General features: G+C 43.1%; 1 protein-coding gene across 5 annotated transcripts in view; it reads left to right on the forward strand.

Moving 5' to 3' along the window:
- Positions 1-27,287, forward strand: part of tsc2 (TSC complex subunit 2) — a 78,191-nt gene that overhangs the window by 49,901 nt on the left and 1,003 nt on the right. For 4 of the 5 annotated variants that reach the window (XM_080206854.1, XM_080206855.1, XM_080206857.1 and 1 more), the window contains 12 exons: positions 1,324-1,566; positions 3,904-4,119; positions 5,356-5,424; positions 8,257-8,417; positions 10,830-11,344; positions 13,576-13,654; positions 14,822-14,908; positions 17,853-18,039; positions 21,359-21,498; positions 23,134-23,212; positions 24,732-24,823; positions 26,817-26,915. In XM_080206854.1, coding sequence (XP_080062980.1) covers positions 1,324-1,566; positions 3,904-4,119; positions 5,356-5,424; positions 8,257-8,417; positions 10,830-11,344; positions 13,576-13,654; positions 14,822-14,908; positions 17,853-18,039; positions 21,359-21,498; positions 23,134-23,212; positions 24,732-24,823; positions 26,817-26,915 — 1,967 coding nt within the window. The remainder of the gene's footprint in view (positions 1-1,323; positions 1,567-3,903; positions 4,120-5,355; positions 5,425-8,256; positions 8,418-10,829; positions 11,345-13,575; positions 13,655-14,821; positions 14,909-17,852; positions 18,040-21,358; positions 21,499-23,133; positions 23,213-24,731; positions 24,824-26,816; positions 26,916-27,287) is intronic. The other variant, XM_080206856.1, reaches the window with a different exon arrangement.

The following is a 27,287-nucleotide window of genomic DNA, read 5'->3' on the forward strand; positions in this document are numbered from 1 at the left end:
TACTATTGCACAGTGAGCACATGTGCTTGCCTTTTCTTTAATATCAAGTCACCTGTTTAAAATTACAATTAGTGTTTTTAAATCTAATGAAATTCTGCTGGCCAGTTTCACCTATTAATAGAATTTGGCCCATCCATTAAGAAAATAGGTATTGTACTTTGCAGTTAAGTACTTAATAGTTTGCTTGCTGTTACGAATCCAGTGCTTTAAAGCAGGCAATTTACTACAAACGGGGACAGCACAGTGCTGCCTCACAGCACCAGGGGACTGGGTTCAATTCTGGCGTCGGGTGACTGTGTGGAGATTGCACATTCTCCCCGTGCCTGCATGGGTTTCCTCTGGGTGCTCCAGTTTCCTCCCACACTAGGTGCACTGGCCATGCTAAATTGTGTCCCAAGACATATAGGTTTGCACGGAATTGGGCTGCACAGTGGTACAATGGTTAGCACTGCTGCTTCACAGTGCCAGGGATCCGGGTTCGATTCCCAGCTTGGGTCACTGTCTGCGCGGAGTCTGCACATTCTCTCCATGTCTGCGTGGGTTTCCTCCGGGTGCTCTGGTTTCGTCCCACAACCCAAAGATGTGTGAGTTAGGTTGATTGGTCGTGCTAAATTGACCCTTAGTGTCCCGGGATGTGAAGGTTAGAGAGATGAGTGGATAAGTGTATGGGCTTGTGGGGATAGGGTGTGGGGTGAGAATGTTGTTGGTGCAGACTCGTTGGGCCAAATGGCCTCCTTCTGCACTGTAGGGTTTCTATGTTTTGGATACATACGTCATAGAATCCCTCAGAAGGAGACCATTCCACCCCTCCAGATTGCACCAATCACAATCCCACTCAGGCCCTATTTCCATAATCCCACATGTTTACCTTGCTAATCCCCTTGATGCTCGGGTCAATTTAGCATGGCCAATTAACCTAACCTGCACATCTTTGGACTTTGGGAGGAAACCGGAGCACCTGGAGGAAACCCATGCAGACACGGGGAGAATGTGCAAACACCACACAGACAGTCACCCGAGGCCAGAATTGAACCTGGGTCCTTGGCACTGTGAGGCAACAGTGCTAACCACTGTGCCACCCTAACCCTTTATGTAAAGCTAGAGCAGTGCTATATTTAATGCATCGTTGCTATCCACTACACATTGGAGCTATGTGTTTTGGTCTTAATAATAGAGATGAACATTATGAACAAATGGCGCGGGCTCATTGGGCCAAAGGGCCTGTTTCCCGGGCTGTCTTTGTTCTTTGTTCTTTATTATCGTTGTTCATTTTCAGTACAAATTGTTTTCCTTTAAAGTTGACTTGTTTTTCTGGCTTGCTAGGTGGACACGCTCTTCACAGTGATTCAGTTCAGAGCTTAAGCCCTCTGGTTTCGCCCTCGGACAGCGAGTTTTGCGCTCCTGCGACTTCAAATCCAAAAGGGTTAGAAAACCGGAAAACATTGCGGCAGGATGCACCTCACTCTAGTGGCCAGTTTCTCTCCCAGAAGGAAAAGGCCAACCTGGCTGAATATGCGCCTGTGCTGACTCAAGGATGGGCAGAAGTATACATTCGCCGACCCTCTGGTATAATCATTGGATCGAGTCTCCCCTCTCAAAGTTTTAGTGCTGATTGTGGCTTTAATTTGATTTAATTTGTTATTGTCACGTATTAGTTTACAATGAAAAGTATCGTTTCTTGCACATTATACAGCTCATATTGTTTATAGAGAAGGAAAGGAGAGAGTGCAGAATGTAGTGTTACAGTCATAGGGTAGAGAAAGATCAGCCTAACGCAAGGTATGTCCATTCAGAAGTCTGATGGCAGCAGGAAAGAAGCTGTTCTTGAGTCGGTTGGTATATGATCTCAGACTTTTATAAGGTTTCCATGACAGAAGAAGGTGGAAGGGAGAATGTCCAGGATGTTGGGACCTTAATTATGCTAGCTGCTTTTCCGAGGCAGTGGGAAGTGTAACCAAAGTCAATGGATGGGAAGCTGGTTTGAGTGATGGATTGCACTACATTCATGACCTTTTGTTGTCCCTTGCGGTCTTGGGCAGAGCAGGAGCCATACCAAGCTGTGATACAACCAGAAAGAATGCTTTCTATGGTGCATCTGTAAAAGTTGGTGAGAGCCATAGCTGACATGTCAAATTTCCTTAGTCTTCTGAGAAAGTAGAGGTGTTGGTAGACTTTCTTAACTATGGTGTCAGCATGCTGGGGGGGGAACCAGGTCAGGTTGTTGGTGATCTGGACACCTAAAAACTTGACGCTCTCGATCATTTCTACCTTGCCCCCGTTGATATAGATGGGCATGCTCTCACTACACTTCTTAATAAACTTGACCCAATTATAACTCAAAACAATGTTGCAAAAGACAAACTTGAGGAACAGGAATTGGCCACTTACCTGAAAGGTCTGAAGTTCCTGATTGCTCTCTATCCTATCTTTCTGTTCCCGCTTCTTATGCCAACCTTTTCAAGAAACATCAAGTTATCTGTTAAACTCCTTTATAATAGCTACTTTGTGGTGTGGGAAAGAGTGGTTCCATACCATGGGGCATTGGCATTAGTGTTGGAACACGAAGGACTGAGCATTCTGGAACAATACTCATTGGAATTTAGAAGAATGAAGGGGGATCTTATAGAAACATATAAAATTATGAAGGGAATAGATAAGAAAGAAGCAGAGAGATTGTTTCCAATGGCGGGTGAAACTACAACTTAGGGAGCATAGTTTCTAAATAAGGGGGAGCAGATTTAGGACTGAGTTGAGGAAGAACTTCTTCACACAAAGGATTGTGAACCTGTGGAATTGCCTGCCCAGTGAAGCAGTTGAAGCTACCTCATTGAATGTTTTTAAGGCAGAGATAAGTAGATTTTTGAACAGTAAAGGAATCAAGTGTTGCGGGGGTGGGGGGGAAGCTGAGTGAGGGTAAGTGGGGCTGAGTCCACAAAACAATTAGCCGTGACCTTATTGAATGGCGGCGCAGGCTTGAGGGGCCAGATGGCCTACTCCTGCTCCTGGTTCTTATGTTCAATGCTGTTAATAATTAATTGGCTTGGTGAACAATTTTAAGCTAACCCAGTTGCCAGAAAACTGACCAGATTGGGTGCAATGCTAATTTAGTTCCTGTCTGGAACTACGCTACAATGAAGTTAACAGTGCAATATTGAGAAGGGTATAAAACTGGCATGCCACCCAATCCTGTACTTTCCCAAGCAAGCAAAGTAAAACAAAGTATGCCCTCATATGCTTGTTACCCATAGAGTGAAATAATTAGAGTTGCGTGTCACACAGCAACAGAACATTTGACCCAACTGGACCATAGCATCCTTTGACTCTGCTTCATCCTATCGCTAATTTTCTCTCGTATAATTATTTTTTCGTGTGTTTAGCTTAAATGCATCAAATATCTCCTTGAAAAGCTGATTTTACTCTTAATTTCCTAATTAAGGTGGCACAGTGGTTAGCACTGCTGTCTCACAACATCATTTACCCGGGTTCGATTCCTGACTTGGGTCACTGTTTGTGAGGAGTTTGCACATTCTCCCCATGTTTGCGTGGGTTTCCTCTGGGTGCTCTGGTTTCCCCCCTCAGTCCAAAGATTTGCAGGTTTGGTGAATTGGTCATGATAAATTCTCCCTCAGTGTACCCAAACAGGCGCCGGACTGTGGCAACTAAGGGACTTCCACAGTAACTTCATTGCAGTGTGAATGTAAGCTTACTTGTGACTAATAAACTTCACTTAACTTTACTTTTTACCCCCTATGGTGGTTTTATTATGAAATACTTCTCCTGTTCCTAAAGGGTAATAGTGTTTGTTACACATTCTGGCTGGTAAGTAGTCAGACTAGTAATGAAGAGCACTCATTTGTCTTAACGCCTTTCCATTTTAATAGTGTCACCATTGGCTCCTTGCAGGGAATGCGAGCTGGCTTCTGTGCTTGGAGAATCCACCAAGCCCCTTCTCATCTGAGATAAGCAACATGCCTTTACAAGACCTGTCAACAATGCTGATGGCTGTTGAGAGAGTAACCGATCCACGCCAGCATGGTCCGAGCCGATCGGAGTCTGTGCCGTGCTCCAGCTCAGGTGCTGGGCCATCCAAACCAACCTTGCTGCAACGCTTCAACACAGGTTAGTGACAGCTTCCACTTTCACCTCTTAGTTGTTGCTTTTATTGTCCTCTGTTTCCAATCTTGCATAGAATTTAACATTCTGTACCTGCAATCCAATCGCAAGTACAGTTGCATTTTCGACTGACTGTAACTTTCCAGATATTCTCAAGATAAAACCATTAGCTTGCTTACTGCACGAGCTTTTCCATAATGAGTTAATGTGAGGAGACTTAAGTTTTTCAAAGTGCTTCACCCAGGAACTGTACATTATTCCTGTGCCATGTTTCCTGGTTTGGTACAATTTAGAATAATGTTTTAAAAAATGAAAAGTAAAGCTGATTTGCTGCTTTTTCAGTAGAGGAGATTTAACTTTTCTAGTTGCCCAACAAATGCAAAAGCAGCAAAGAAGCAGCAGCTGCCTATATTTGTCCTGTAGTGGGAGAGCTACAAATAAGGGACTGGCTTACCTGTGAGGGCAAAGTGTCAGTCTTGCAGTACCATTTCTGAGCCTGCAACTGCACTGGGTGACTGGGATTAGGGCCTACTGGTTGTCAGAAATTGGAGGAAGGCTTGGTGGGGAGGGGGGGGTTGTTTCTTCACATTCGTTGTGCTACCTAGCACCATGCTCTTCAGCTTTCCCTGAGACACCTGTTTTGGCAGGGAACGGAGGGCATGGCACACGGCATCTGTTCCCCAACACCTGCCCCAGTAATAGCTCCATCGGGGAATGAGGCATAAAATATCAATCTCCACCTCCCATTGCTCCCCCACCTGTCCCCTTGGAATAGAGATGCTGGCTTGGCAATGGCGACAGGCCCACTTGCACCAGTAAAGTAGGAATACAGGACCAGTAAGGCATGCAGGACCAGTCTTTATCGCTGTCTCTACTCATTTCCCTCAGCACAAAGCAGGTGGAAATGTAAACCTGGGGAGAAGTAAGGTGCATTCCTAACCTTCAAGTTCGTTGCATGAATAATTGCCATTTTCTTTGCTGACTAATTTCAAAAAGTTTCCATGTTCTTGTTGAACTCTAATAAACCTGCAAAAGTAATCTGGGATTCAGATTGCTTGTGTTTAAAATTTATCTAATTCTATGCAGAAACTGACTCGCCTGGTGTCATGCAGATTTTGCATCAGATGTCGTCCGCAGCAGGGTTTTTTTGGCCGGGAATGTGTTTCTCAGCAAGATCAATTGTTCTGATATCTGTTAAAAGTTTCTGCTTCACACAGCCACTGATTTCATTTCCCTTTGCAGTCGATTCTTTCTCTTCCATGTGCCAGACAAGCTGTCAAGAAAAGTTGCACAGGAGCATTTCCTGGGCAGGTACACTCTAGCACCCTTGAGACTCCCATGAATCATTAGTGCCCATGCATCACGTGCTGTTTGATAGCTGCGTGCGTGTGTGTGTGCGTATGTGCGTCTTGTGTGAGAAAACAAAAAAGATCCTATGAATTGGCTGGAGGAGCATGAAATTCTCCCACCTTGATATCACAGAGCCGCAGCTTTCTTGTGCTGCCTTAAAGCATTTACGTTTAATGAGTGAACATTTATTTGTCCAATTTGCTTATTAACCAAAGGCTTAGTTGCCTCATCAGGTGAAGTTTGAAACTAATTGAGCATGCACTGCTAATCGAAACCAGCTTCTTTGAAAATCAATCATTATTTGGTGCAGGGCCTAGCACTATTTTATGTAATAATTTTGAGAAGCTATAATGCCTCATCGTATATGCATTCTTTCTTTATAAATCGTGGCTTCCAATAGATTAAGACTCTCTTTTTCTTGTGGGCCGCTCTTTTAAGTAACTATTATTTGTCTTTATCACTTTGAACCCGGACCTTACATCCCTTTACCACAAAATGTGCTGCTAAACTCGTAACATAGTCGCTATGTGGATGTGGAAATTCTTTTAGATCACTCTGATTTGAGAAGCCTAACATATTGGTAGCTTTGAGTATCGCAACTGGGTGTCACAGTTGTCAGTGCCTAACGCACAGGGCAACTGAAATAATGACCCGATAGGAATGGGATCCGGAGTCAAAACCAAGGCAAGTAATAATTCTAGTCATGCTCAAAGTAAATCTTGCCGCAGGTTTACCGTCATGACCAAACATAACTGCATGAAATTAATAAGTGGCAGGGCATGTGGTTATTTATTCTCATTAAACCATCTCCAGCTCTGGTAAGTGCCAACCTTACAGCAAAAAGGTGTGGTGTAGTGAGATGGAAAACAAATGAGTTGAAGTTCAGGGGGCTGAAGTTCTGAAAACTATTGCTTTGCTTGCGAGATGCGTGTGTACTCGTCACCTAAGCATGTAACCGAGGGAGTGCAGCCGTTCCACTTGGTACTAAATATGCTGGAGAAATAAGTTATTCAAGTCTTCCATCTGTATGTGGATAGAATCTCCAAGTTAAGGCATAAAAAAAATACTATCCTTTCTTGGTTCAATCAGCAAGAGTATTGTAAATGGAAACTCAGCCAGGTGGTCAAGTCGGATTATTCTTTTTAGCAGAATTAATTTGCCAAGCTTCTACTAAAACGATGTGTACAGGAGCAAATAAGAAGGCGAGAGAACTGAGGGGGTTACTTCATAACTGGGAAATATTACAGGATTAATATATCTGCTAGCCTGCAGGTGGTCAGGAAAGCTAATGGGATGCTGGCCTTCATAGCGAGGGGGATTGAATATAAAAGTAGGGAGGTCTTGCTGCAGCTGTATAGGGCATTGGTGAGGCCGCAGCTGGAGTACTGTGTGCAGTTTTGGTCGCCGCACTTACGCAAGGATATTTTGGCCTTGGAGGGAGTGCAGAGGAGGTTTACTAGGCTGATACCGGAGTTGAGGGGGTTGAGCTATGAGGAGAGGCTGAATAAACTAGGCTTGTACTCGGGGTTTAGAAGAATGAGGGGAGATCTCATTGAGACATATAAGATGATGAATGGGATGGATAGGATAGAGGTGGAGAGACTCTTCCTGCTCAGAAAGGACAGTAGGATTAGGGGGCACAGCCTCAAGATAAAGGGGGGGCAGTTTAGAACAGAGTTGAGGAGGAACTCCTTCACTCAAAGGGTGGTGAATCTCTGGAATTCTTTGCTCGTTGAAGTGGTGGAGGCTGCCTCGCTAAATATTTTTAAGACGCGGGTTGATGGGTTTTTGATAAGCGAGGGGATTAAGGTTTATGGGGAGAGGGCGGGAATGTGGAACTGAGCCACGACAGATCAGCCATGATCTTATTGAATGGCGGGGCAGACTCGAAGGGCTAGATGGCCTACTCCTGCTCCTATTTCTTATGTTCTTATGTACCTTCATATTCCTGGCTCCACTAAGGAGTAGAATTAATGTATAAATTCAGCAACATCGTTGCACATTTCAAAAGCCTGTTTGGTTGTTTGGCGTTTGATGAGTGGAACTTTTAACCCGAAGTTCACTCAGTTCAGTAAAAAGCAGCTAAATAAACGTTCACTGGAGGAAAAGAATGATTTGGTACAGTGCAGTCCAGGAGTAAGGAAAAGTTGAATTAGAACTTGGGAAATGAGGAAAGCATGTTGAAGACTCGAAAGATAAAGATAATGTGCCGTGTGTGCCATCAGTTTCAGCAAAATGGCAAAACAGAGGACCTTAGCTAATTGGGAGGTAAAAAATTTCTAGCTTTTGTTTTGACTTTGAATTTAGATACATTTCTATGTGTCCGATAAAATGTGGCTGTTCCATTTGGCATTGCAATAAAAACCATCATCGATTTGAAATTTCTTGGGATTGATTTGCAAAACAAAACTCAAAACATTCCCCCCCCCCATCTGAAATCAGTAGTTTAACTGAACAAATGAAAAAGAGGAGAGATCCTTTGTGGCACATTGGGACGCCATTACTTACTTAGCTTGTACAAGGTTCAAGGATGACGTTTAAAAGTTTGAATAGCCAAGACACAAAGCTTTGGACAGTTTTCCCCATTTCTAAGGGGCTATACAACTGCAAGATTTTCTTTTATTAACTCGTGGGACATGGGCATCGCTGGCTGACCTACATTTATTGCCTATCCCAAGTTGTCCATGGACAGCTGAGAGTCAACAAAAGTTCTGAAACTAGGTATGCAGCCATATTGTATTATAGTGATGCATGAGACAGTGGACGTGTGCTGACTTTGAATTGGATTTCCAGATTCAGTAGCAGTGGTGGAGGAAAGTGATGGGCAAGGGGTGCACTTGAAGATGTGCGATTCTCCTGTGGAGTCTCAAGAACTAGACTTTGAGGCGATGGTTTCAGAGCCAATCTTCATGCCAGCAGAGGGCTATGATAAAAGTCCAGCACACTGCAGTAGGGTAAGTGAATGTACCTCTATCTCCTTCAAAAGAAGACCATTCTTTGTTTTCGTGATGTTTGCAATTTTGTTTCCATCCTTGATAGTTTATTTCACATTGTAACGTATGAAGCAAAACCTGACTTGTTAATCATCTTTTTACCACTATCTTGGACCCAAAGGCCATTCACACCATGTTGGCACAGTGGTTAGCACCGCTGCCTCACAGTGCCAGGGTCCTGGATTCAATTCCAGGCTTGAGTCACTGTCTGTGAGGTGTCTGCATGCGTTTCCTCCGCGTGCTCCGGCTTCCTCCCACAGTCCGAAAGATATGCTAGTTAGGTGCATTGGCCATGCTAAATTCTCCCTTGGTGTCCCCGAACAGACGCTGGAGTGTAGTGAATACAAGATTTTCACAGTAACGTCATTGCAATGTTAATGTAAGCCTACTTGTGACACTAATAAACAAACTTTAAAAAAAACTTCAAACTTTGAACTGTGCTGTTGGTGTCAGTGGCCAGAAGATTCTGCCCAACGTGTTTGCTTGAGATTGTGATTGATGGGTGCGTCATCTCTGTAGCTTTTCGTTCCTAGTAAGAAGTCTCACAACACCAGGTTAAAGTCCAACAGGTTTATTTGGTAGCAAAAGCCACTAGCTTTCAGGCCTCTGACCCTTCGTAGGTGAGTGGAGAGTTCTGATTACAAACAGGGGATGTAAAGACAGTCAGTTTACAGAATACTGATTAGAATGTGAGTTTTCTCACAGTGCAGTCACCCTTTGTGATTGAAATCCAGTACAGATTGGGTGGCTGCTTTGTCACACAAGCACAGCCTCAATTTCCATGTGACCATCCTGATCTTTCAGTCATTTGTCCTGTTATGTTTTGTTTTACTTGTTTTTGTTTATTTATTAGTGTCATCATCAGGCTTACATTAATAGCCCAATGAAGTTACTGTGAAAATTCTATAGTTGCTACACTCTGGTGCCTGTTTGCGTACACCGAGGGAGAATTTAGCGTGGCCAATTCACTTAACCAGCACGTCTTTCAGACTGTGGGAGGAAACTGGAGCATCCGAAGGAAACCCACGCAGACTCTGTACAGACAAGTGACCCAAACTGGGAATCGAACCCGGATCCCTGGTGCTGTGAGGCAGCAGTGCTAACCACTGTACCACCATGCAATCCAATTTTGTGCAGTCTTTTGTGAGTCGTTACGCTGACTCTGCAGTGGTCTGCAATTAACGTTGACTTCAAGTCTTAGCTGCCTGCCCCCATTTTTACTCTGAGTTTCCTCCGTTTGCTGACCACTTTTTACACCGTCCCTTTAGATCTGCGTCATTCGCTTTTGTTTTTTCTGAGTCCTTTCACAGCCTGACTGAAATGAGATTTTTATGTCAGCCAGCTCTTTTAAATTCTGCCCAGCTGTGATTATTATTAAATATATACTAAAAAAAAAACTCTCTCAATAACAGATGTCAGTTTTGGCTTGGTGGGTAACATTCTCACCTCTAAGCCAGAAGGTTGTGGTTTCAGCCCCATTCCTGGGACTTGAGCACCTAATCTAGTTTGACACTCCAGCATTGCACTGTCAAAAGCACACGAGACATTAAACAGAGACCTCAATTGTTCTCTCGGATAGAGGTGAAAGATTGTGATGGTACAATTTTGAAAGAGCAGAGCAGTTCTCCCAGCCCATATTCGTTCCTCCGTCAGTGTCACTAAGCCAGTTACCCAGTGAAGTATTTCATTGCTGTTTGTGGGAGCTTGCTGTATGTCAAGAAGCTGCTGGATTTAGCACTTGCGACAAATAGAATCAAACGTTATGGAGAGAAAGCAGGATTAGACTATTGAGTTGTACGATTAGCCATGATTGAAATGAGTGGCAGAGCAGGCTCGAAGAATCAAATGGCCTCCTCCTGCTCCTGTCTTCTGTTTCTATGTCATTTGGCTGCCAGCTTTTCTAAATTACAGCAGTGGCAACACCTCAGTGACACTTCATTGTCTGCAATGCCCTTTGGGTCGTCCAGAGGTTCTGAGGGATACTTAAGAAATAGAATTCCTTTCCTTTATTAAACTTCCTTCCTCTAGGTAAACTTGAATTGCCCTGTTCTCTTTGCCCTAACTGTTAATTTAATTAACCAGGAACTTCTGTTGTATTTGTGATTTTGTGCATTTTCGAAGTTTATATTCTGCTGACATGTTTTCAAGCAGCGTTGCGATCAAGAAGGTGAATTTCGCTCCTTACCACCAGTACATAGTTTGCATAATTGTATAATTTGGTAAAAATAGACAATATGAAAGCAGAGTACTTAATGAGATTACTTAAATTAAAATGGATTATAATGGACTTATTTTATTTGCAGAAGCTCTGAAAAGGTTTCATGAATACTGAAATAGGCTTTAATCGGAAATCTTGTTTCTCCCCCGCTGTAGTCATCGTCAACTTCCAGTCAGGAGGAAGACAAAATTCTCCAACCAGAGGACAGTGGAACAATGGGAACGCCGACCGAAAAAGTTGTACCGTCGTCTTTAGCTGTGGATCCCCCGGAGGAAGAATTCGGTGTTGACCACGCTCAGATTCTCAATAAATTCAACTCCTCCCCCGAGCTGCAGAACCTGCAAGAAGTGGCAGAGGTCAACGGGAAAGAAGGACTCGTTGGCAAACCCGTAGCTGAAGGGAAGCCCAGAAGTCGGACTGAGAGCATTGAAGAGGAATGCTCTTCAAATGGCAAATTGGAAACCAGTGACAGTAACACGAGTAACAAACTGGATACTCCACTGCTGGCAGAGAAGAAGGAAATGCCTCAGTCGCCAAACCGCTACCGACCCAGAGGGCACACAATCTCCGATTCTGCCCCGTCAAGGAGGGGGAGAAGGTCACAACGGGATGGTGTTCAAAACAGATCAGCAGCTTCAAATGCAGAGAAGATCAGTGGGATTAGCCCAAGGTATGTTTGGTCTTATTTCTTTTGTGTGCATGCGCTTGTGTATATGTGTCTGCGTGTGCGTGGGTGCGCCTACATACGTGCTCTTAGGCGCGCATGTGCACCTCAACTTCAGGATGTCACAAAGCGCCTTAGAGCTATTGAAGTATGTTTTTTAGTGTAGCCACTGTTATGATGCAGAAAGCACAGTATCAACTTATTCATTGTAAGATCCAACAAATAGTAATGTGATAATGACCAGTGGTCTGTTCTAGTGATGTAGATTTAAGAATAAATATTGGCCAGGATGATAGGTGGTGACATGGGGAAAGGAAAGAAATTCTATTAAGTATAGGTTCACTAATGTCCTTTAGGGAAGCGAATCTGCCGTTCTTAGCTGGTCTGACCTATGTATGACTCCAGGGCCACAGCAATGTGATTGCCTCTTAAATATTAGGGATGGGCAATAAATGCTGGCCCAGCTAGTGACAGTCATATTCTGTAAATGGATAAACAAAAAAAAGACAGTTAGATATACTGGCAAACCGTCTCATTTATCACACGTGCCAGGGGACTGAACAGTCCACATGTTACAAGGGTTGCAAATCGTTCTCATGAGATCATTTCTATATTTAATAATGAGCATTTGATCAATTGAATCACTGTAATCAATGAAAAAAAAGCAAGTGATTAGTGACTCTGTGAATGTCTGCCTCTAAATATGTGGGTAACATTAAGTGTCTCTGATATTAATGGGAATGGTTGAGAATTAAGAGCCTATTTTTGGCCCCACTCCTATTCCTCATCTCTCCAATATTATTCAAAGAAACAATACTAGCTTTCTCCTGTATCCTGTTGACAACCAGCTCCACGTCACCAGTGGCTCTCTCAACCCTTCCACTGGCTCTGGTTATGTGACGTCCAGACAATTAGCTCCAAATAAACATTGGCAAGTCTGAGCTCCCTCCTCAGCACAAGCTTTGTTTGCTCACCATTGAATCCATTTCACTCCCTGAATGTTATCAGAGGCTGAACTAGACTGCTGTTAACCTTGGAGTCTTACTTCACCCTCAGCTGAGCTTCCAGCCTCGTATTTTCTCCATCACAAAGACTGCTGCTTATTTCCACCTCTGTCTGTTGCTGCTTCAACCTGTGCTTTTGTCGCTGCCAGACTGAGCTGTTCTAGTGCTCCCCTGGTTAGCTCAGCATCTTTTATCCTCCATAAGTTCATTCAAAGTTTTGCTGTTCGTTAGCACACTGTGTCCCATCACCTCTGTGCTTACTGACCTTCAATGACAGGCTTTTGGACGCTCAGTGTCTGCTTGTTTTAACTCTTGTGCGCTTACATCGTCCCCCCAACACTCTGCTTGATCCTACCATCTCAGCAAGCGGCTAAACACTGCTGCTGTTGCAATTAAGGCAAACCGCAGCTTTTGTTAGCTCCTGCTATCCAATTGCCTGTATTTTTAAAATCATCTTCTACCCCCAACCTAATCACAGCGGGTAGAAAGAAAAGAAGAAATATTGGGAAGGCTAGGATTGATTTCTTTAGAACAGAAAAGATTGAAGGGAACGTTATCGTAGAATGCCCACAGTACAGAAGGAGGCCACTCGGCCCATCGAGACTGCACTGACCACAATCCCACCCAGGTCCTATTCATGTAACCCCACACTTTTACCCTAGCTGGTGTTCCTGACACTAAGGGACAATTTAGTGTGGTCAGTCAACCTAACCCACACATTTTTGGACTGAGAGAGGAAACCAGAGCATCCGGAGGAAACCCATGCAGACATGGGGAGAATGTGCAAAATCCACATAGACAGTGAGCTGAGTCTGGAATTGAACCTGGTTCTGTGAGGCAGCAGTGTTAACCACTGTGCTGCTCTTTGATTGAGGTGTATAAAATTATGAAGGGACCAAATAGGATGGATAGCAAGGACCTATTTCCTCCAGCAGAGACGCCTATACCAAGAGATATAGATTTAAAGAAATTGTCAGAAAGGTTAGAGAGGAAATGAGGAAATATTTTTTCTCCTAGAGGTTGGTGATGATTTTGGAATTCCGTGCCTGCAGTGGTGATTTAAGCAAAACTAGGAGATGTACCTGAAGTGTTGTAATCTACAGGGTTACATACCAAGATAGAACACGGGATTTGGCTGAATGATTCTTTCAGTTGGCACGGAAATGATGGACCGAAAGGCCATCTTTTACGCTGTAAACGTCTTATGTTTCCTTGTTTGCGTTTCTTTTGCAGTTTTGTGTTCTTGCAGTTGTATCATTCACCGTTCTTCGGTAGCGAGTCCAACAAGCCCTTCCTGGTACCCAAGACTGAGGTGAGTGAAGTTAAAGCTTTGCATTGTGGTGCATGCTGCTTGTTTCAAGAAAAGCCTGATAGGCAGCACATTGTGTGGATTTGTATTTGGGAAGCGAGTGGTAATATGACTAATGCTCAGGCTGCCATTAGTCTGATCATCTCTTGTGTTGAATCATTGCAATTTCCATGTAGAAAACTTGATGCACGCGGTTTCTATCAGTTGAAAGGAAATGGTCTAAAAAATTGATTTGGGCTACCTTAGGTGAGTAAATGAAACAGAGCATACCAGGGACTTGAGTTATGTTGCGTGGTGAGAGAAGTTGGAAATTGATAAGCGCAGATGTAGGACCTTCAACCCCTTGAACCTTTTCTGAAGTGGGCATAAGAATTTTTCGTTATACGGAGAGTTATGGTGATGAAGAATATGCTGTCAGGAAGGTTCATGGAAGGAGCTTCAGTGGTAACTTTCAGAGAGAATGGATCAGAATTTGAAGAAAAAGAAAACAATTGCAGGGTGACAAGGTGGCACAGTGCTGCCTCTCAGCACCAGGGACCCGGGTTCGATTCCGGCCTCACTGTCTGTGTGGAGTCTGCACGTTCTCCCTGTGTCTGCGTGGGTTTTCTCCAGGTGCTCCGATTTCCTCCCACAGTCCAACGATGTGCAGGTTAGATTGATTGCCTGTGCTAAATTGCCCCTTAGTGTCAGGGGACTAGTAGAGTAAATACGTGAGGTTACAGGAATAAACCCGGGTAGGATTGTGGCCCATGTAGTCTCGATGGACCAAATGACCACGTCCTGCACTGTAGGGATTCTATTCTATGATTCTAAGACAAAGAATCTGACTATTTGTGTACCTCTTACAAAGAGCTGGCATAAACAAATGGGCACACTGAGTTCTGTTTATCCATAGGTTGCAGACTATGCTGGCCCCCTGAGAGGGTAGTGGTGAGTCCTTTTTCTTGGATCACTGCAGTCACCATGGCTGCAATGGTGTTAGGTAGAAAATTCCACTATTTTGATTTGGTGATGTTGGAAGGATGGTGAAACATGTTCAAACAAGGCTGCCATGTGAACTAAGTATGGTGGGAACGCTTTGTTTAAGACAGTATATTTACTCTATGCAGTGTACACTCCTGTGTACTACAGATGAATGGTATCTCATGCGCAGTTTTGTTGAAATTTTAGATCACAGAACGGGCCATTAAAGTTCTTGATCAGATGCCACCTTATGACACGCACAAGATTGGAGTTGTCTACGTTGGGGAAGGGCAGGTAAGGGTCTTTTCCAACTCAGTGAGCTGCTGATCTTCATCCTCAACGCTTAACAGCGCAGCCATGTGGAAGCAAAATACTGCGGGTACTGGAAATCTAAAATAAAAACAAAACGTCCTGGATAGACTCTGGTCTGGCAGCATTTTGTGGAGAGAGAAGCAGAGTCAATGTTTCAAGTCCATGTGACTCTTCTACAGAGCTGAAGAATTGTAGGATAAGGTCATAGGGACTCAACATTTACCCTGTTTCTTCACAGATTCTACTAGACTGGCTGAATTTATCCAGAATTTTCTATATGCTTGAGTTTGTAACTCCCATCTGCAGCTCCTCTAGATCCACCTTTTGTTTCTTGATTCTTTATCATCCTATTTTGCCTCATCCCTCTGGTCATCTCATTGCCCGCCCCCCAGCCTTCCACTCATCAAAGGGGAAACCTTCCCTATTGTTCCCCCCTCCTCATTTCAGTGCCTCGGTGCTTTGCTAACATTTCCAGTTCTGATGAAAAATCATTGGCCTGAAACATGAAATCTGTTTCTGTCCACAAATGCTGCATGTTTTATTTGCTTTTAAATAAGGGCGTTTGCCTCCTATCTCCTTCCTATTATGGAGTCCCTTCCAAAATTCCATTGGGCGGCACAGTAGCACAGTGGTTAGCACTGCTGCTTCACAGCTCCAGGGATCTGGGTTCAATTCCTGGCTCAGGTCACTGTTTGTGTGGAATTTGCACATTCTCCTCATGCCTGTGTGGGTTTCCTCCAGGTACTCAGGTTCCGTCCCACAGTCCAAAGATGTGCAGGTTAGGTTGATTGGCCATGCTAAGAAATTGCCCCTTAAAGTCCTGAGGTGCATATGTTAGTGGATAAAATGTATAGGGATATGGGGATAGGATCTGGGTGGGATTGTGTTCGGTGCAGACTCAATGGGCAGAAGGGCCTCTTTCTGCACTGTAGCGTTCTATGATTTTAAGAAACTTGCAGTTATATCTGCAGTGGATGTGACCACGTGAAAACAAAGCTAAGTCGCTAGATCGCCTGATGCCTACGGCAGTGAATGTTGGGCTTTTATTGTTTTAGCACCCATCGGAGGCCTTGATGCCCACATCAGCATGTAATTGCCCAGAAAAATTATATTTCCATTGGGCTAATTTCCACTGCCCTGAGCCTTCCTCAGATGTATGTATGACACCGAGATCATCCTGAGACTTGGCCTAGGTTTATGCTGATTACCTGGGTACTTAATCTAGAATTGTTACCATTTTAATTTCTGGCGTTACCCGGTGATTAACAGCACAACCCAACCCAACCCAACCCACCACACCACCCTCACCACTCCGATTATCCCGCTCCCCTTTATCCACTTCTCTCCCCAACCTTGCCCGAACTTGTTGAAAACTTGAAAGAAGATATGCCCCTAATGTCATTAGGGACATATCCTCTGTGCTGCATCCACTAACTGGTCCTCCTGTGGGTGGCTGTGCTGCAGCTGGAACTGGAAGTCCTTGCCCGAAGGGTGGGAACAGAGTCAGTGTCAATCATCCCAACAGCGCGAAGACCAGAGCCATTCGCTGAACTTTTCTCTCGATTGTAGCATGGTTTTCAGTGAGTTTCCTTAATTTTTTTTTGTCAAAGCTAGCTATAAAGTTAGGGCCACATAAACTAAAAATAATCTGTCGCAGGACTTGTGCAGTTTATTTGGTATTGTGGGGCAACTGACCCCCATTTAACACAGCTGTCTCATAGCATTCTCAGTAAGATTAGTCTTTAGAAACCAACTTTCAAGTGTTTTATGTTGGTGTAAGATTTGCCTTCAACCTGTGTACTAAACCTCAGCCAATTATAGAGTCAGAGGTTTACAGCATGGAAACAGGCCCTTTGGCCCAACTTGTCCATGCCGCCCTTTCTTTTAAAACCCTTAAGCTAATCCCAGTTGCCTGCATTTGGCCCATATCCGTCCATACCCATGTAGCTATCTAAATGCTTTTTAAAAGATAAAATTGTGCCCGCCTTTACTACTACCTCTGGCAGTTTGTTCCAAGCGCTCACCACCCTCTGTGTGGAAAAATTGCCCCTCTGGGCACTTGTGTATCTCTCTCCTCTCACCTTAAACCTATGCCCTCGAGTTTTAGACTCCCCTACCTTTGGGAAAAGATATTGACTGTCTACCTTGTCTCTGCCCCTCATGTTATAGACCTCTATAAGGTCACCTCTCAGCCTCCTATGCTCCAGAGAGAAAAGTCCCAGTCTATTCAGCCTCTCCTTATAACTTAATCCATCAAGTCCCGGTAGCATCCTAGTAAATCTTTTCTGCACTTTTTCAAGTTTTAATAATATCTTCACTACTCTGTCCACCTGTGACTCCACTTTCAAGGTACTACGAACATGTGGCCCCTAGATCTCATCTATAATTCTTCCCAACGCCCTACCATTAACTGAGCAAGTCCTGCCCTTGTTCAATCTACCAAAATGCATCACCTCGCATTTGTCTAAACTCCACCTGCCATTCATCAACCCACTGGCCCAATTGATCAAGATCCCATTGCATTGGAGACAACCTTCACTGTCCACTATACCACCAATCTTGGTATCATTTGCAAACTTACTAACCATGCCCCCTATATTCTCATCCAAATCATTAATATATATGACAAATAACAGTGGGCCCAGCACTGAACCTTGAGGCACGCTGCTGGCCACAGGCCTCCAGTTTGAAAAACAACTCTCTACAACCACTGTCTGGCTTCTGCCAAGAAGTCAATTTTGTATCCATTTAGATAGCTCACCCTGGATCCTGTGAGATTTAACTTTATGCAATAACCTACCATGCGGTGCCTTGCTAAAGTCCATGTAGACTGCACTGCCCTCATCTACCTTGTTGGTTACCCCTTCAAAAAAACTCAAAATCTGAATGCTCTTGACTTAATTTTGGTTTCCTTGTTATGTTTCAGACTAATAATGAAGTTGAAATTCTGTCCAATGCGTATGGCTCATCCAGGTATGCACAGTTCCTGACGGGCCTCGGTAAACTGATCTATCTCCAAGACTGTAACCCAGAGCAGATTTTCCTTGGTGGCCTTGACACGTATGGCGACGATGGGCAGTTTACCTACTGCTGGCATGACGATATCATGCAAGGTGAGTGAATACAGCTTGCTGCACTGGGTCGAACAGTAGCAAGCGTGTCTGTATACACCTAGTGCTTTGCTTTTATGTCAGCACATTGTTACCTATGCCACTCTGCTTGGCACTTAAGAGGAGGACACAACATTGCTGTTCAAATTTGACCCAGGTGGAAGAGGAAAGCAATGTTAAAACCATCTCCTCTTTCAGTCTGCCAAGATTTCTCCAATTTTTTTCATGCATTTCAGCTTTTCATTCCTCCATCATTGGTAGCCATGCCTTTAGCTGCTGACATGAAGCTCTGGAAAGCTTCTCTTAAAGCACTCCGTTTCTCTCCTGCTTCCTTCTCCTTTATGACATTCCTTAAACCTTCACTCAGCTGGCAATTTTATCTTGATAATGCATCATTTCATTCAGCAAAAGGAGCTGTATCAATGTAGGTAACTTTTGGACAGATCTGCAACATAAGCAGATAATATATTTTAGGTCAACAATAGCAGTAAGTTACTATTTTAATTTGTTCTTTGCCTTCAAATCTTTACCCTCATTCTTTTGGTTATCAATCCTGTGTTTATATCTAAAAGGAGTAGAAACATTCTCATGTTTATAGAGTACTTTCTGTGATCTCAGAACGTCCCAAAGTGCTTTGCAACCAATTAAGAGCTTTTTAAGTGTAACCACTGTTTTAATTTGGGAAAAGCAACAGCTGATTTACATACAGCAAGCTCCTGCAAATAGCAATGTGATTGATATCGACAGTTAATCTGTTTTAGATATCAATTAAGGGACAGTGCGAGGGGTAGTGGGGAGAAGTGCGATAACTCCCCTGCTCTACTTTGCAAAAAAAGGGATTTTTTTGTCCAGCTGAGTGGGTAGTTGGAGCCTTGGTTTAACATCTCATTTGTTACACAACACATGTGACAGTGGAGCACTCCCTCAGTACCATACAGGAGTGACAGTCTGCCCAAGACTATCGTACTCAAGTCCAAGCGTGAGTTTTGAACACAGCCTTCTGACTCGGGGATAATATTACCAACTGAACTACGATTGATACTGGTGTCTAACTCCTAACACCATTGACACCAGGGATCATAAACTTGTTAATGTTCAATCTGTGATGGGAAAAATATGCTTTATGAAAGAGCGCATACATTGAGCCAAAGTAGAAGATCTTTCCACATCTAATATTACTTGAAGTGGATTTCCCAATTTTTGAACCGAAGGGATTTCAATAAAGCACGCGTTGTTGATTTTGTATTCATCCATTCAATTGTTATGTGTCAGTTAAATGACATAATCTGCATAATTTTAAGATTAATTTAGCAGACAGGAAGCAAAGAGTGGGTCTTCTTCCAATTAGCATGCAGTGACAAGTGAGGTACCACAGGGATCTGTGCAATGGCCCCAACTGTTCATGTATACTAATGATTTGGACAAGGGAACTAAATGTATTATCTCCAAATTTACAGATGATGAAGTTGGGTGGGAGACTGAACCATAAGGAGGGTGTAGAGATGCTTCAGCGTGATTTGGACAGGCTCAGTGGCCATATGCATGGCAGATGCAGTGTTATGTGGATAAATGAGGTTATCCAATCTGGAGCAAACATTGGAAGGCAGATTTTTATTTGGGTATAAATTGAAGGAGGTGGAGATCAGCGAGACCTTGGTGTCTTTGTACAGCAGGCAGTAAAGAAGGCAAATGGTATGTTGGCCTTCGTAATGAGAAGACTTGAGCATAAGGGTAGGGATGTTTTACTCCAATTGTATAGGGCATGGGTGAGGCCACACGGGGGACATTGTGTGTGGTTTTGGTATCCTTATCTGAGGAAGGATGTCTTTGCTGTAGAGGGGATGCAGCAAAGGTTTACCAGGCTGATTGGGGATGGCAGGTCTGTCATGAGAGAGAGTAAATCGGCTCAGATTATATTCATTGGAGTTTAGAAAAGTGAGAGGGGATCTCGTAGAAACTTACAAAATTCTAACAGGGTTAGATAGGGTAGATTCAGAAAGAATGTTCCTGATGGTGGGGGAGTCCAGAACTAGGGGTCATAGTTTGAGGGTAAGAGGTAAACCTTTTAGGATTGAGGTGAGGAGAAATTTCTTCACCCAGAGAGTGGTGAATATATGAAATTCACTGCCACAGAAATTGACTGAGGCCAAAACGTTGTGTGATTTCAAGAAAGAAATAGATGTAGCCCTTGGGACTGAAGGGATCAAGGGGTATTTGGGGGGAGGCAGGATCAGGGGATTAAATTTCATGATCAGCTATGACCATAATGAATGGTGAAGCAGGCTCAAAGGGCTGAATATCCTACTGCTCCTGTTTTCTCTGTGTTAAAGCGGATAATTCTCTGCCCCTTCTCAACCTGGCTAAATTGCATTTGCTGATTGATGCTGGTGTGACAGATAAGTAAGTTTTCCTCTTTAGTTAACGGATCACTACTTCGTCTCGTTTCTTGTCCTCTGTTTTCCCACTCCCTCCATCATCCTCACCAACACCTTGCCTGCCCCACACCCAATGCTGACGACAACACTGATGCAGAGAGAGGGTGCTCCTGTCATCTACAATGATTGAGCCAATGGCAAAGATGGCACCTAGTTCAATTTACTGTTCTATTTTGTGGCGGCCATTGTAAAGTATTCTGAAAGTGATTTTATTTGCCCCAGGCACAATTATATTTTACTGCCGATTTCACTAAATATTTTTGATGGAAGTTCAAGAAATGAGAAGAAAACCATAAAACACACGGCTTATTACAGTGCCAACAGTATGATTCTTGAATAGATCTAAAATAAGTCTGAAAACGTCAGATTGCAGATGTTGGGCCTGATGGGGTGTTGTTTAGATTTTGGATGAATATGAATGGGTAATGTTGATTCAGCTGCCCAGAGCACACCACCACTCATTTTCGCTCCGTTTGTTCTTGGGATGAGCATTGTTGGCAAAGCCAACGTTTATCGCCCAGCCCTAATTGCCCCTTGAATTGAGTGGCTCGTTAGGCAGCTGAGAGTCAACCATGCTGTGGACATTTTAGAATTGGCCCCGCAGCCAGACCAGGAAAGGACAGCAGATTTCCTTCCCAGAAGGACATCAGTGAACTAGATGGGCTTTAATGACAATCTGGTAGTTTCATGATTGTTATTATAGACTTGCATCTTTATTTCAGATTGACTTCACTGAGAGCGATGCATGACATGGTTGATTAGATGTCATCTTTAGTACACTGTCATCTAAATTGTCCCCAATGCATTTGCGAAACCTGATTTTTCTTGTTTACTCAGCATGTTTTCTCTGTAGTGATAAAGTTTTTATTTCTCCATTGTTATTAAAGCAATCTTTCACATCGCTACCCTGATGCCAAATAAAGAATCAGACAAAGCCTGCTGCAACAAAAAACGGCACATAGGGAATGATTATGTGGTGGTAATATACAAGGACACTGAAGAAGAATACAAACTAGGAACAATAAAGGTATTTTCTCTCTCATTCACAGACACATTCCTTCTGTCCGTATCTCTTGCTGTCATGCTGATCTTCCTTCCCCTCTTGCCCACAGAAAATTTAGTGGATTCCAACAATGATTCTGTAGAAGAATTGGAGATAAATTAATGGGCTGCCCTGAGACCAAACTACTTGATTTTGGAATCTGTTGGGTGGCACAGTGGTTAGCACTGCTGCCTCACAGCACCAGGGACCTGGGTTCATTTCCTGACTTGAGTCACTGTCTATGTGGAGTTTGCATTTTCTTCCCATGTGCGTGGGTTTCGTCTGGATGCTCCGGTTTCCTCCCGTAGTCCAAAGGTGTGAGGGTTAGATGACTGGCCATGCTAAATTGCTTCTTGGAGTCAGGGGGATTATATGGGTAAAAATGTGATGTTACAGGAATAGGGTCTGGATGGGATTGAGGTCAGTACAGACTCAATAGGCTGAATGGCCTTTTGTCCTGTAGGGATTCAATGATTATGTGGAGATGCTGGCGTTGGACTGGGGTAAACACAGTAAGAACTCTCACAACACTACCTGACAAAGGAGCAGCGTTCCAAAAGCTAGTGGCTTTTGCTACCAAATAAACCTGTTGGACTTTAACCTGGTGTTGAGAGACTTTTTACTGTATTCAATGATTAGCCAGCCCATTGAGCAATCATGTCTTTAAGATTTGACTGACTTAAAAGTCAATCAAAAGATTGTTTATCTGGTCTGAAGCCAATAGATATTTTTCTGAGTCAGAGAACTGTCAACCTGTTCACAGCCCTCTACGTATTTGTGAGTATGTTTGACGAAGTGATTAAACGGACTGGGTTTCCTCTCTAGGAAATGTGAATGAAGGCTTTGAACGTTAGGATGGGATTTGATAGCATGGACATAGAAAAGATGTTTCTACTTGTGTGAGAGAGATCTGAAGTAGGTCATAAATGTAAGACAGCTACTAATAAATCCAATAATCAAAATTCAGGAAGTGCTTTACCCAGAGAATGATTACAGTGTGGCATTCACTACCACAAAGGGTGATGGATGAAGAAAGGCTTCTATGGGGGAGCAGGATAATTATGGGCTGGATTTTCCCACAGGGCTTGGGACTCCTCCAACCTCTTGACCAAATGAAGGTCCTTAAGCCACGCTTGCTATCAGAGAATAAAAGGATATGCTGATAGGGCAAGAGTGATGAGATTTGTGGAGCATCAGCACCAGAGTGGACCAGTTGGGATGAACAGTCTCTGGCTGGGTTGTATATTCATAATGATTGCCACTACCCCGTTTCTGTTCACAAGTTTATAATGTCATTGTGAGTATGCCCACATTAAACTTTCTTGTGTAATCCTGAGTGAATTCGGGAGCATATTTTGCAATCAGTAGACTGACTGTCGGTGTTTGATGAAAGTTCTGCATTACACATTGCCAAGTAAGTGGTGCCATCAGTGTGGCCTCCTGCAATGTGCCATGTGGGTCGTGTGGTGTTGTTTCGTTTGTGGTGTTGACCCTTGAGTTCATTTTGCCAGTATACACAGACAGCTTGTCAGTGTAAAAGTTTGATGTGCATTGGATCAGCTTTCTACAAGCCCCATGGTCTGAACCCATTTCTCTTTGTTTTTCTGTTTGTTTTAACAGGGCCAGTTTAACTTTGTGGAAATAATTATTAAACCTCTAGACTTTGAAAGCAATCTAGTAACCCTGCAAGCACGGAAAGGTAGGTGACAGTGACGGATCGTTACAAGCTGTGGATTTTTGTAAACATTCAGTATAAGTGTTTGCGTTTGTTTTTTAAATGAGTGCTGCATACACCGTGTATTGCCATTTGTTGCAGCCGTGCATGATTTTGATGTTAAATATTCACTTGAAAACTAATGAAATTGCACTATATTTACATGTTAAGTTACTTGGGAACATGTCCCAATTACGTTTATTTATATACAAGGCATTTCAAATGACTTCCCGTAATTTATTGAATTACTAGTTATATCTAATTCTAGACAAACTTAATATGTTAATATAAATATGGATTACAAAGTCTTTAAGGCACAAGTTTCATTTCTATCCATGCGTAACATTCCCAACATCCCAAAACATTTAAGCAAGTGATATACAGACCCTGTTCTGCAGCTGAAATGCTGGAGTAATATTTGCAGTCTTGTTCTTGCCTGGAAAGTTCAACCAGTGCATTGCCGTTTATCTAGGTGAGTGTTTTAAAGCCACATGTTTAGACTTGATGTTTGATTTGTAGGAGTGAGTGTTTCAATTTGATTCATTATTGTTGTGATGGGATACAGTGAAAAGTATTGTTCCTTGTGGGCTGTATGACAAAACACATCATTCGTAGAGTACATGGGGAGATGGAAAAGGTGCAAAATGTAATGTTACAGTTATAGCTAGGGTGTGAAGTAATATCAACTTAACACGAGGTAGGTCCATTCAAAGTCTGATGGCAGCAGAGAAGAATTTGTTCTTGAGTTGGTTGATATGCGACCTCTGACTTTTGTATCTTCCTCCCGACGGAGGAATGTGGAAGAGAGTATGTCTGGGTTACGTGGGATGCTTGATTGTATTAGCTGCCTTTCCAAGGTAGTGGGAAGTGTAGATAGAGCCACTGAATGGTTTGTGTGATGCACTGGGCTACGTTCACGACCTTTGTAGTTTCTTGCCGTTTTGGTGCCATACCAAGCTGTAATACATTTGCATAGGATGCTTTCTGTGGTGCATCTGTAATACTGAGTGAAAGTCGTAGTAGACATGCCAAATTTCTTTAGCTTCCTGAGCAAGTAAAGACGTCGGTGGGCTTTCTTAATTATAGCGTCGGCATGGAGAGACTAGGACAGGTTGTTGGTGATCTGGATACCTAAAAGCTTGAAGCTCCTTAAAGCACCAAGAATCTTGTTGGATGGTGAATTGGAATTTGGGACTTGCTACCACAAGGATTGGTTGAGGAAAGTAAGATAGGTACATGTCAGGGATCCTAGGTAAGGGTTTGAGGGAGAAAGGAATAGAAAGCAATGCTGATTAAGATTAGATGGAAAGGGGAGGGAGGAGGCTGGAGTGCAGCACAAATGTTGGCACAGACCTGACAGGCTGAATGGCCTGATTCTGTGCTGTAATTCTATACAAATCAGTATCTGTGTAATTGGAAGTAAATAACTTCATATCAAGATGTAACTTTTTCTTTGGACATGGTTTCTCAACAGGTGATGCAGGTTAATTTTGCTCTTTTGTAGATATGGAGGGGCTGGTTGACACAAGTGTGGCTAGGATTGTGTCAGACAAGAATCTTCCCCTGTTAGTGCGACAAATGGCTCTGCACGCAAATGTAAGTACAAGGCTGTTGTTTAATTCAGCTCTTTCTTTGCAAGACTTCAGAGGTTTAGCTGCCGTTATGCAGACTGGAGTGGGCCACATTGTAATTTTCATTAACTCCTGTTCTGCATTGACACCAATCACAACAGGTTTCTGCCCATGTCCAAAGCGAATATTGCCTTGTGGCATTAAACAGCAAGTTTGTAATTCAAAAGTTGTTTGCTTTTTTCCATGTTTACATTGAATGCATATCACTGGCAGCCACTTGGACAAGGCTGTGCCTCCTCACACCAGTTGCTGCTGGTTTCTCTTTCGCAAATCATTGTTCCTTTTGAAGCTTATACGTGGATTTGGAAAGGGATGTAAAGCAGAATTGAGCCCACATGCAACTGTAGGCTGTTGACCTGTCATTGTAAGAAGTCTCATAACACCAGGTTAGGGTCCAACCAATTTTTTTGATAGTAATCTTACAAGCTTTTGGAAACGGTGATCCTTCGTCAGGTGTGTGGTAGGTTCACACGCCTGACAAAGGAGCACTGTTTCCGAAAACTTGTAAGATTACTATCAAATAAACTGGTTGGACTCTAACCTGGTGTTATGAGACTTCTTACTGTGTTTACCCCAGTCCAACGCTGGCATCTCTACATTATGACCTATCATTGGTCATACTTGGAAAGAGCCCTGCTGGAGACAGACACATACATCAAACTGTTCATTTCTCAGCTTCGAGAAGCTTAATTCATTGCAGACCTTTTTGTAACCCCTTCTTTACAAAATGTAGCAAAATGTTTCAGACATCACTAACATGAGACTTAAAAACTTGAATCTTTTCTTGATTGGATCAATAACTTTCTCAAGTCACGGTGGCACAATGGTTAGCATTGCTGCCTCCCAGCATCAGGGACCCAGGTTCAATTCTGGCCTCGGGTGACTGTGTGGAGTTTGTGGGTTCTCCCCGTGTCTGCATGGGTTTTGTCCGAGTGCTCTGGTATCCTCCCACAGTCTGAAAAGGTGCATGTTAGGTGGTTTGGCAATGCTAAATTACCCCTTAGTGTCCCAAGCTGTGTAGGTTAGATGGATTAGTCCTGCAAAATGTGTGTGGGGTTACTGGGTTGGCTCAAGAGAGAGAGTAAGATACATTCAGAGAGTCAGTGCAGTCTTGATGGGCCGATTGGCCTCTTCTGCACTATGATTCTTAGTCCCACTAGAACAGTTGGCATCTTCTGTTCAACTAACCTACAACATCTTGTTCTTTGCCTGTTAATAACATCGTAAGAAGGCTCACAACACCAGGTTAAATACCAACAGGATTATTTGTAGCAAACACCACTAGCTTTTGGAACTGGCTGTTCCTTCGTCAGTGGGTGGGAGTTCTGATCACAAGCAGGGTATATAAAGACACAAACTCATTTTACATGAATAATAATTGGAATGAGCGTCTTTACAGCTAATCAAGTCTTGTAGGTACAGACATTGTGAGTGGAGAGAGCATTAAGCACAAGTTAAAAAGATGTGTATTGTTTCCAGACAGGAAAGTTAGTGAGATTTTGCAAGTCCAGGCAAGTTGTGAGGGTAATAGTGTGATGTGAACCCGGTTGAGGCAGTCCTCGTGTGTGGAACTTGGCTACCTCAGTCCAATGCCGGCATTTCCACATCGTTAATAATATCACCAGTGTCTGCAGAAGGCAGTGACTTAGTGGTGCATGCAAAATGTTCATTCTTCCTAGGAATTTGATTGCACCAAAGCCAAGATTATTCCTAGGATGCTATGCAACATTACACCTATCAAGCTAGCAATCTGCAGGATTCAGCTGGGATGTCAACTATTCTTATATTTTTGTTTCAGATTGAAAATAAGTCTTCAACTTTATCCAGTTGCTCAGTTTTTTAATGCATATGCTACAATACGGCTATCATCTTTAGACACAGATCTTGGTCTGATGTACGGTTTTGATTCTAGTTTCGTTTGTGTCAGTGCTGAGAATTTGTCTTTTTCCCTGCACCAGATGGCTTCGCTTGTACACCACAACAGTGCAGTTCCTTCAGAAGCCTATGCATCCAAGTGGTTAGCCAGGTTGCGACAGATAAAACGGATTCGATCTAAGGTACAGATACTGGCAATTGTTGGCCACTTATCTAAATACCCGATCATCTCCTTGTCCAGAGATGGTTATAATATTGGATTCTCTGCTGCATGGAGTAGTTGAGGTGAATAGCATAGACGTATTTAAGTGAAAATTAGGTAAGCACACAAAGGAGAAAAGAGAGGAGCTAATGCTGATAGGATTGGGTACAGAGGCATTGGAGAAGGATCACCTGGAGTATAAATAGCAGCTATGAGCAGTTGGACTAATTAGCCTTCTCTGCACTTCATGTAAAAATAATCAGTTTGACATGTCTTTGTAGAATCCAGTCAGGAATTGAGAAATTTTTTTAAAAATTAATTTGTGGGACATGGGCGTTGATGGCATTTATTG

Source organism: Carcharhinus amblyrhynchos, chromosome 18 (assembly GCF_965287045.1).
Source record: "Carcharhinus amblyrhynchos chromosome 18, sCarAmb.v2.hapA, whole genome shotgun sequence".
Lineage (NCBI taxonomy): Eukaryota > Metazoa > Chordata > Chondrichthyes > Carcharhiniformes > Carcharhinidae > Carcharhinus > Carcharhinus amblyrhynchos.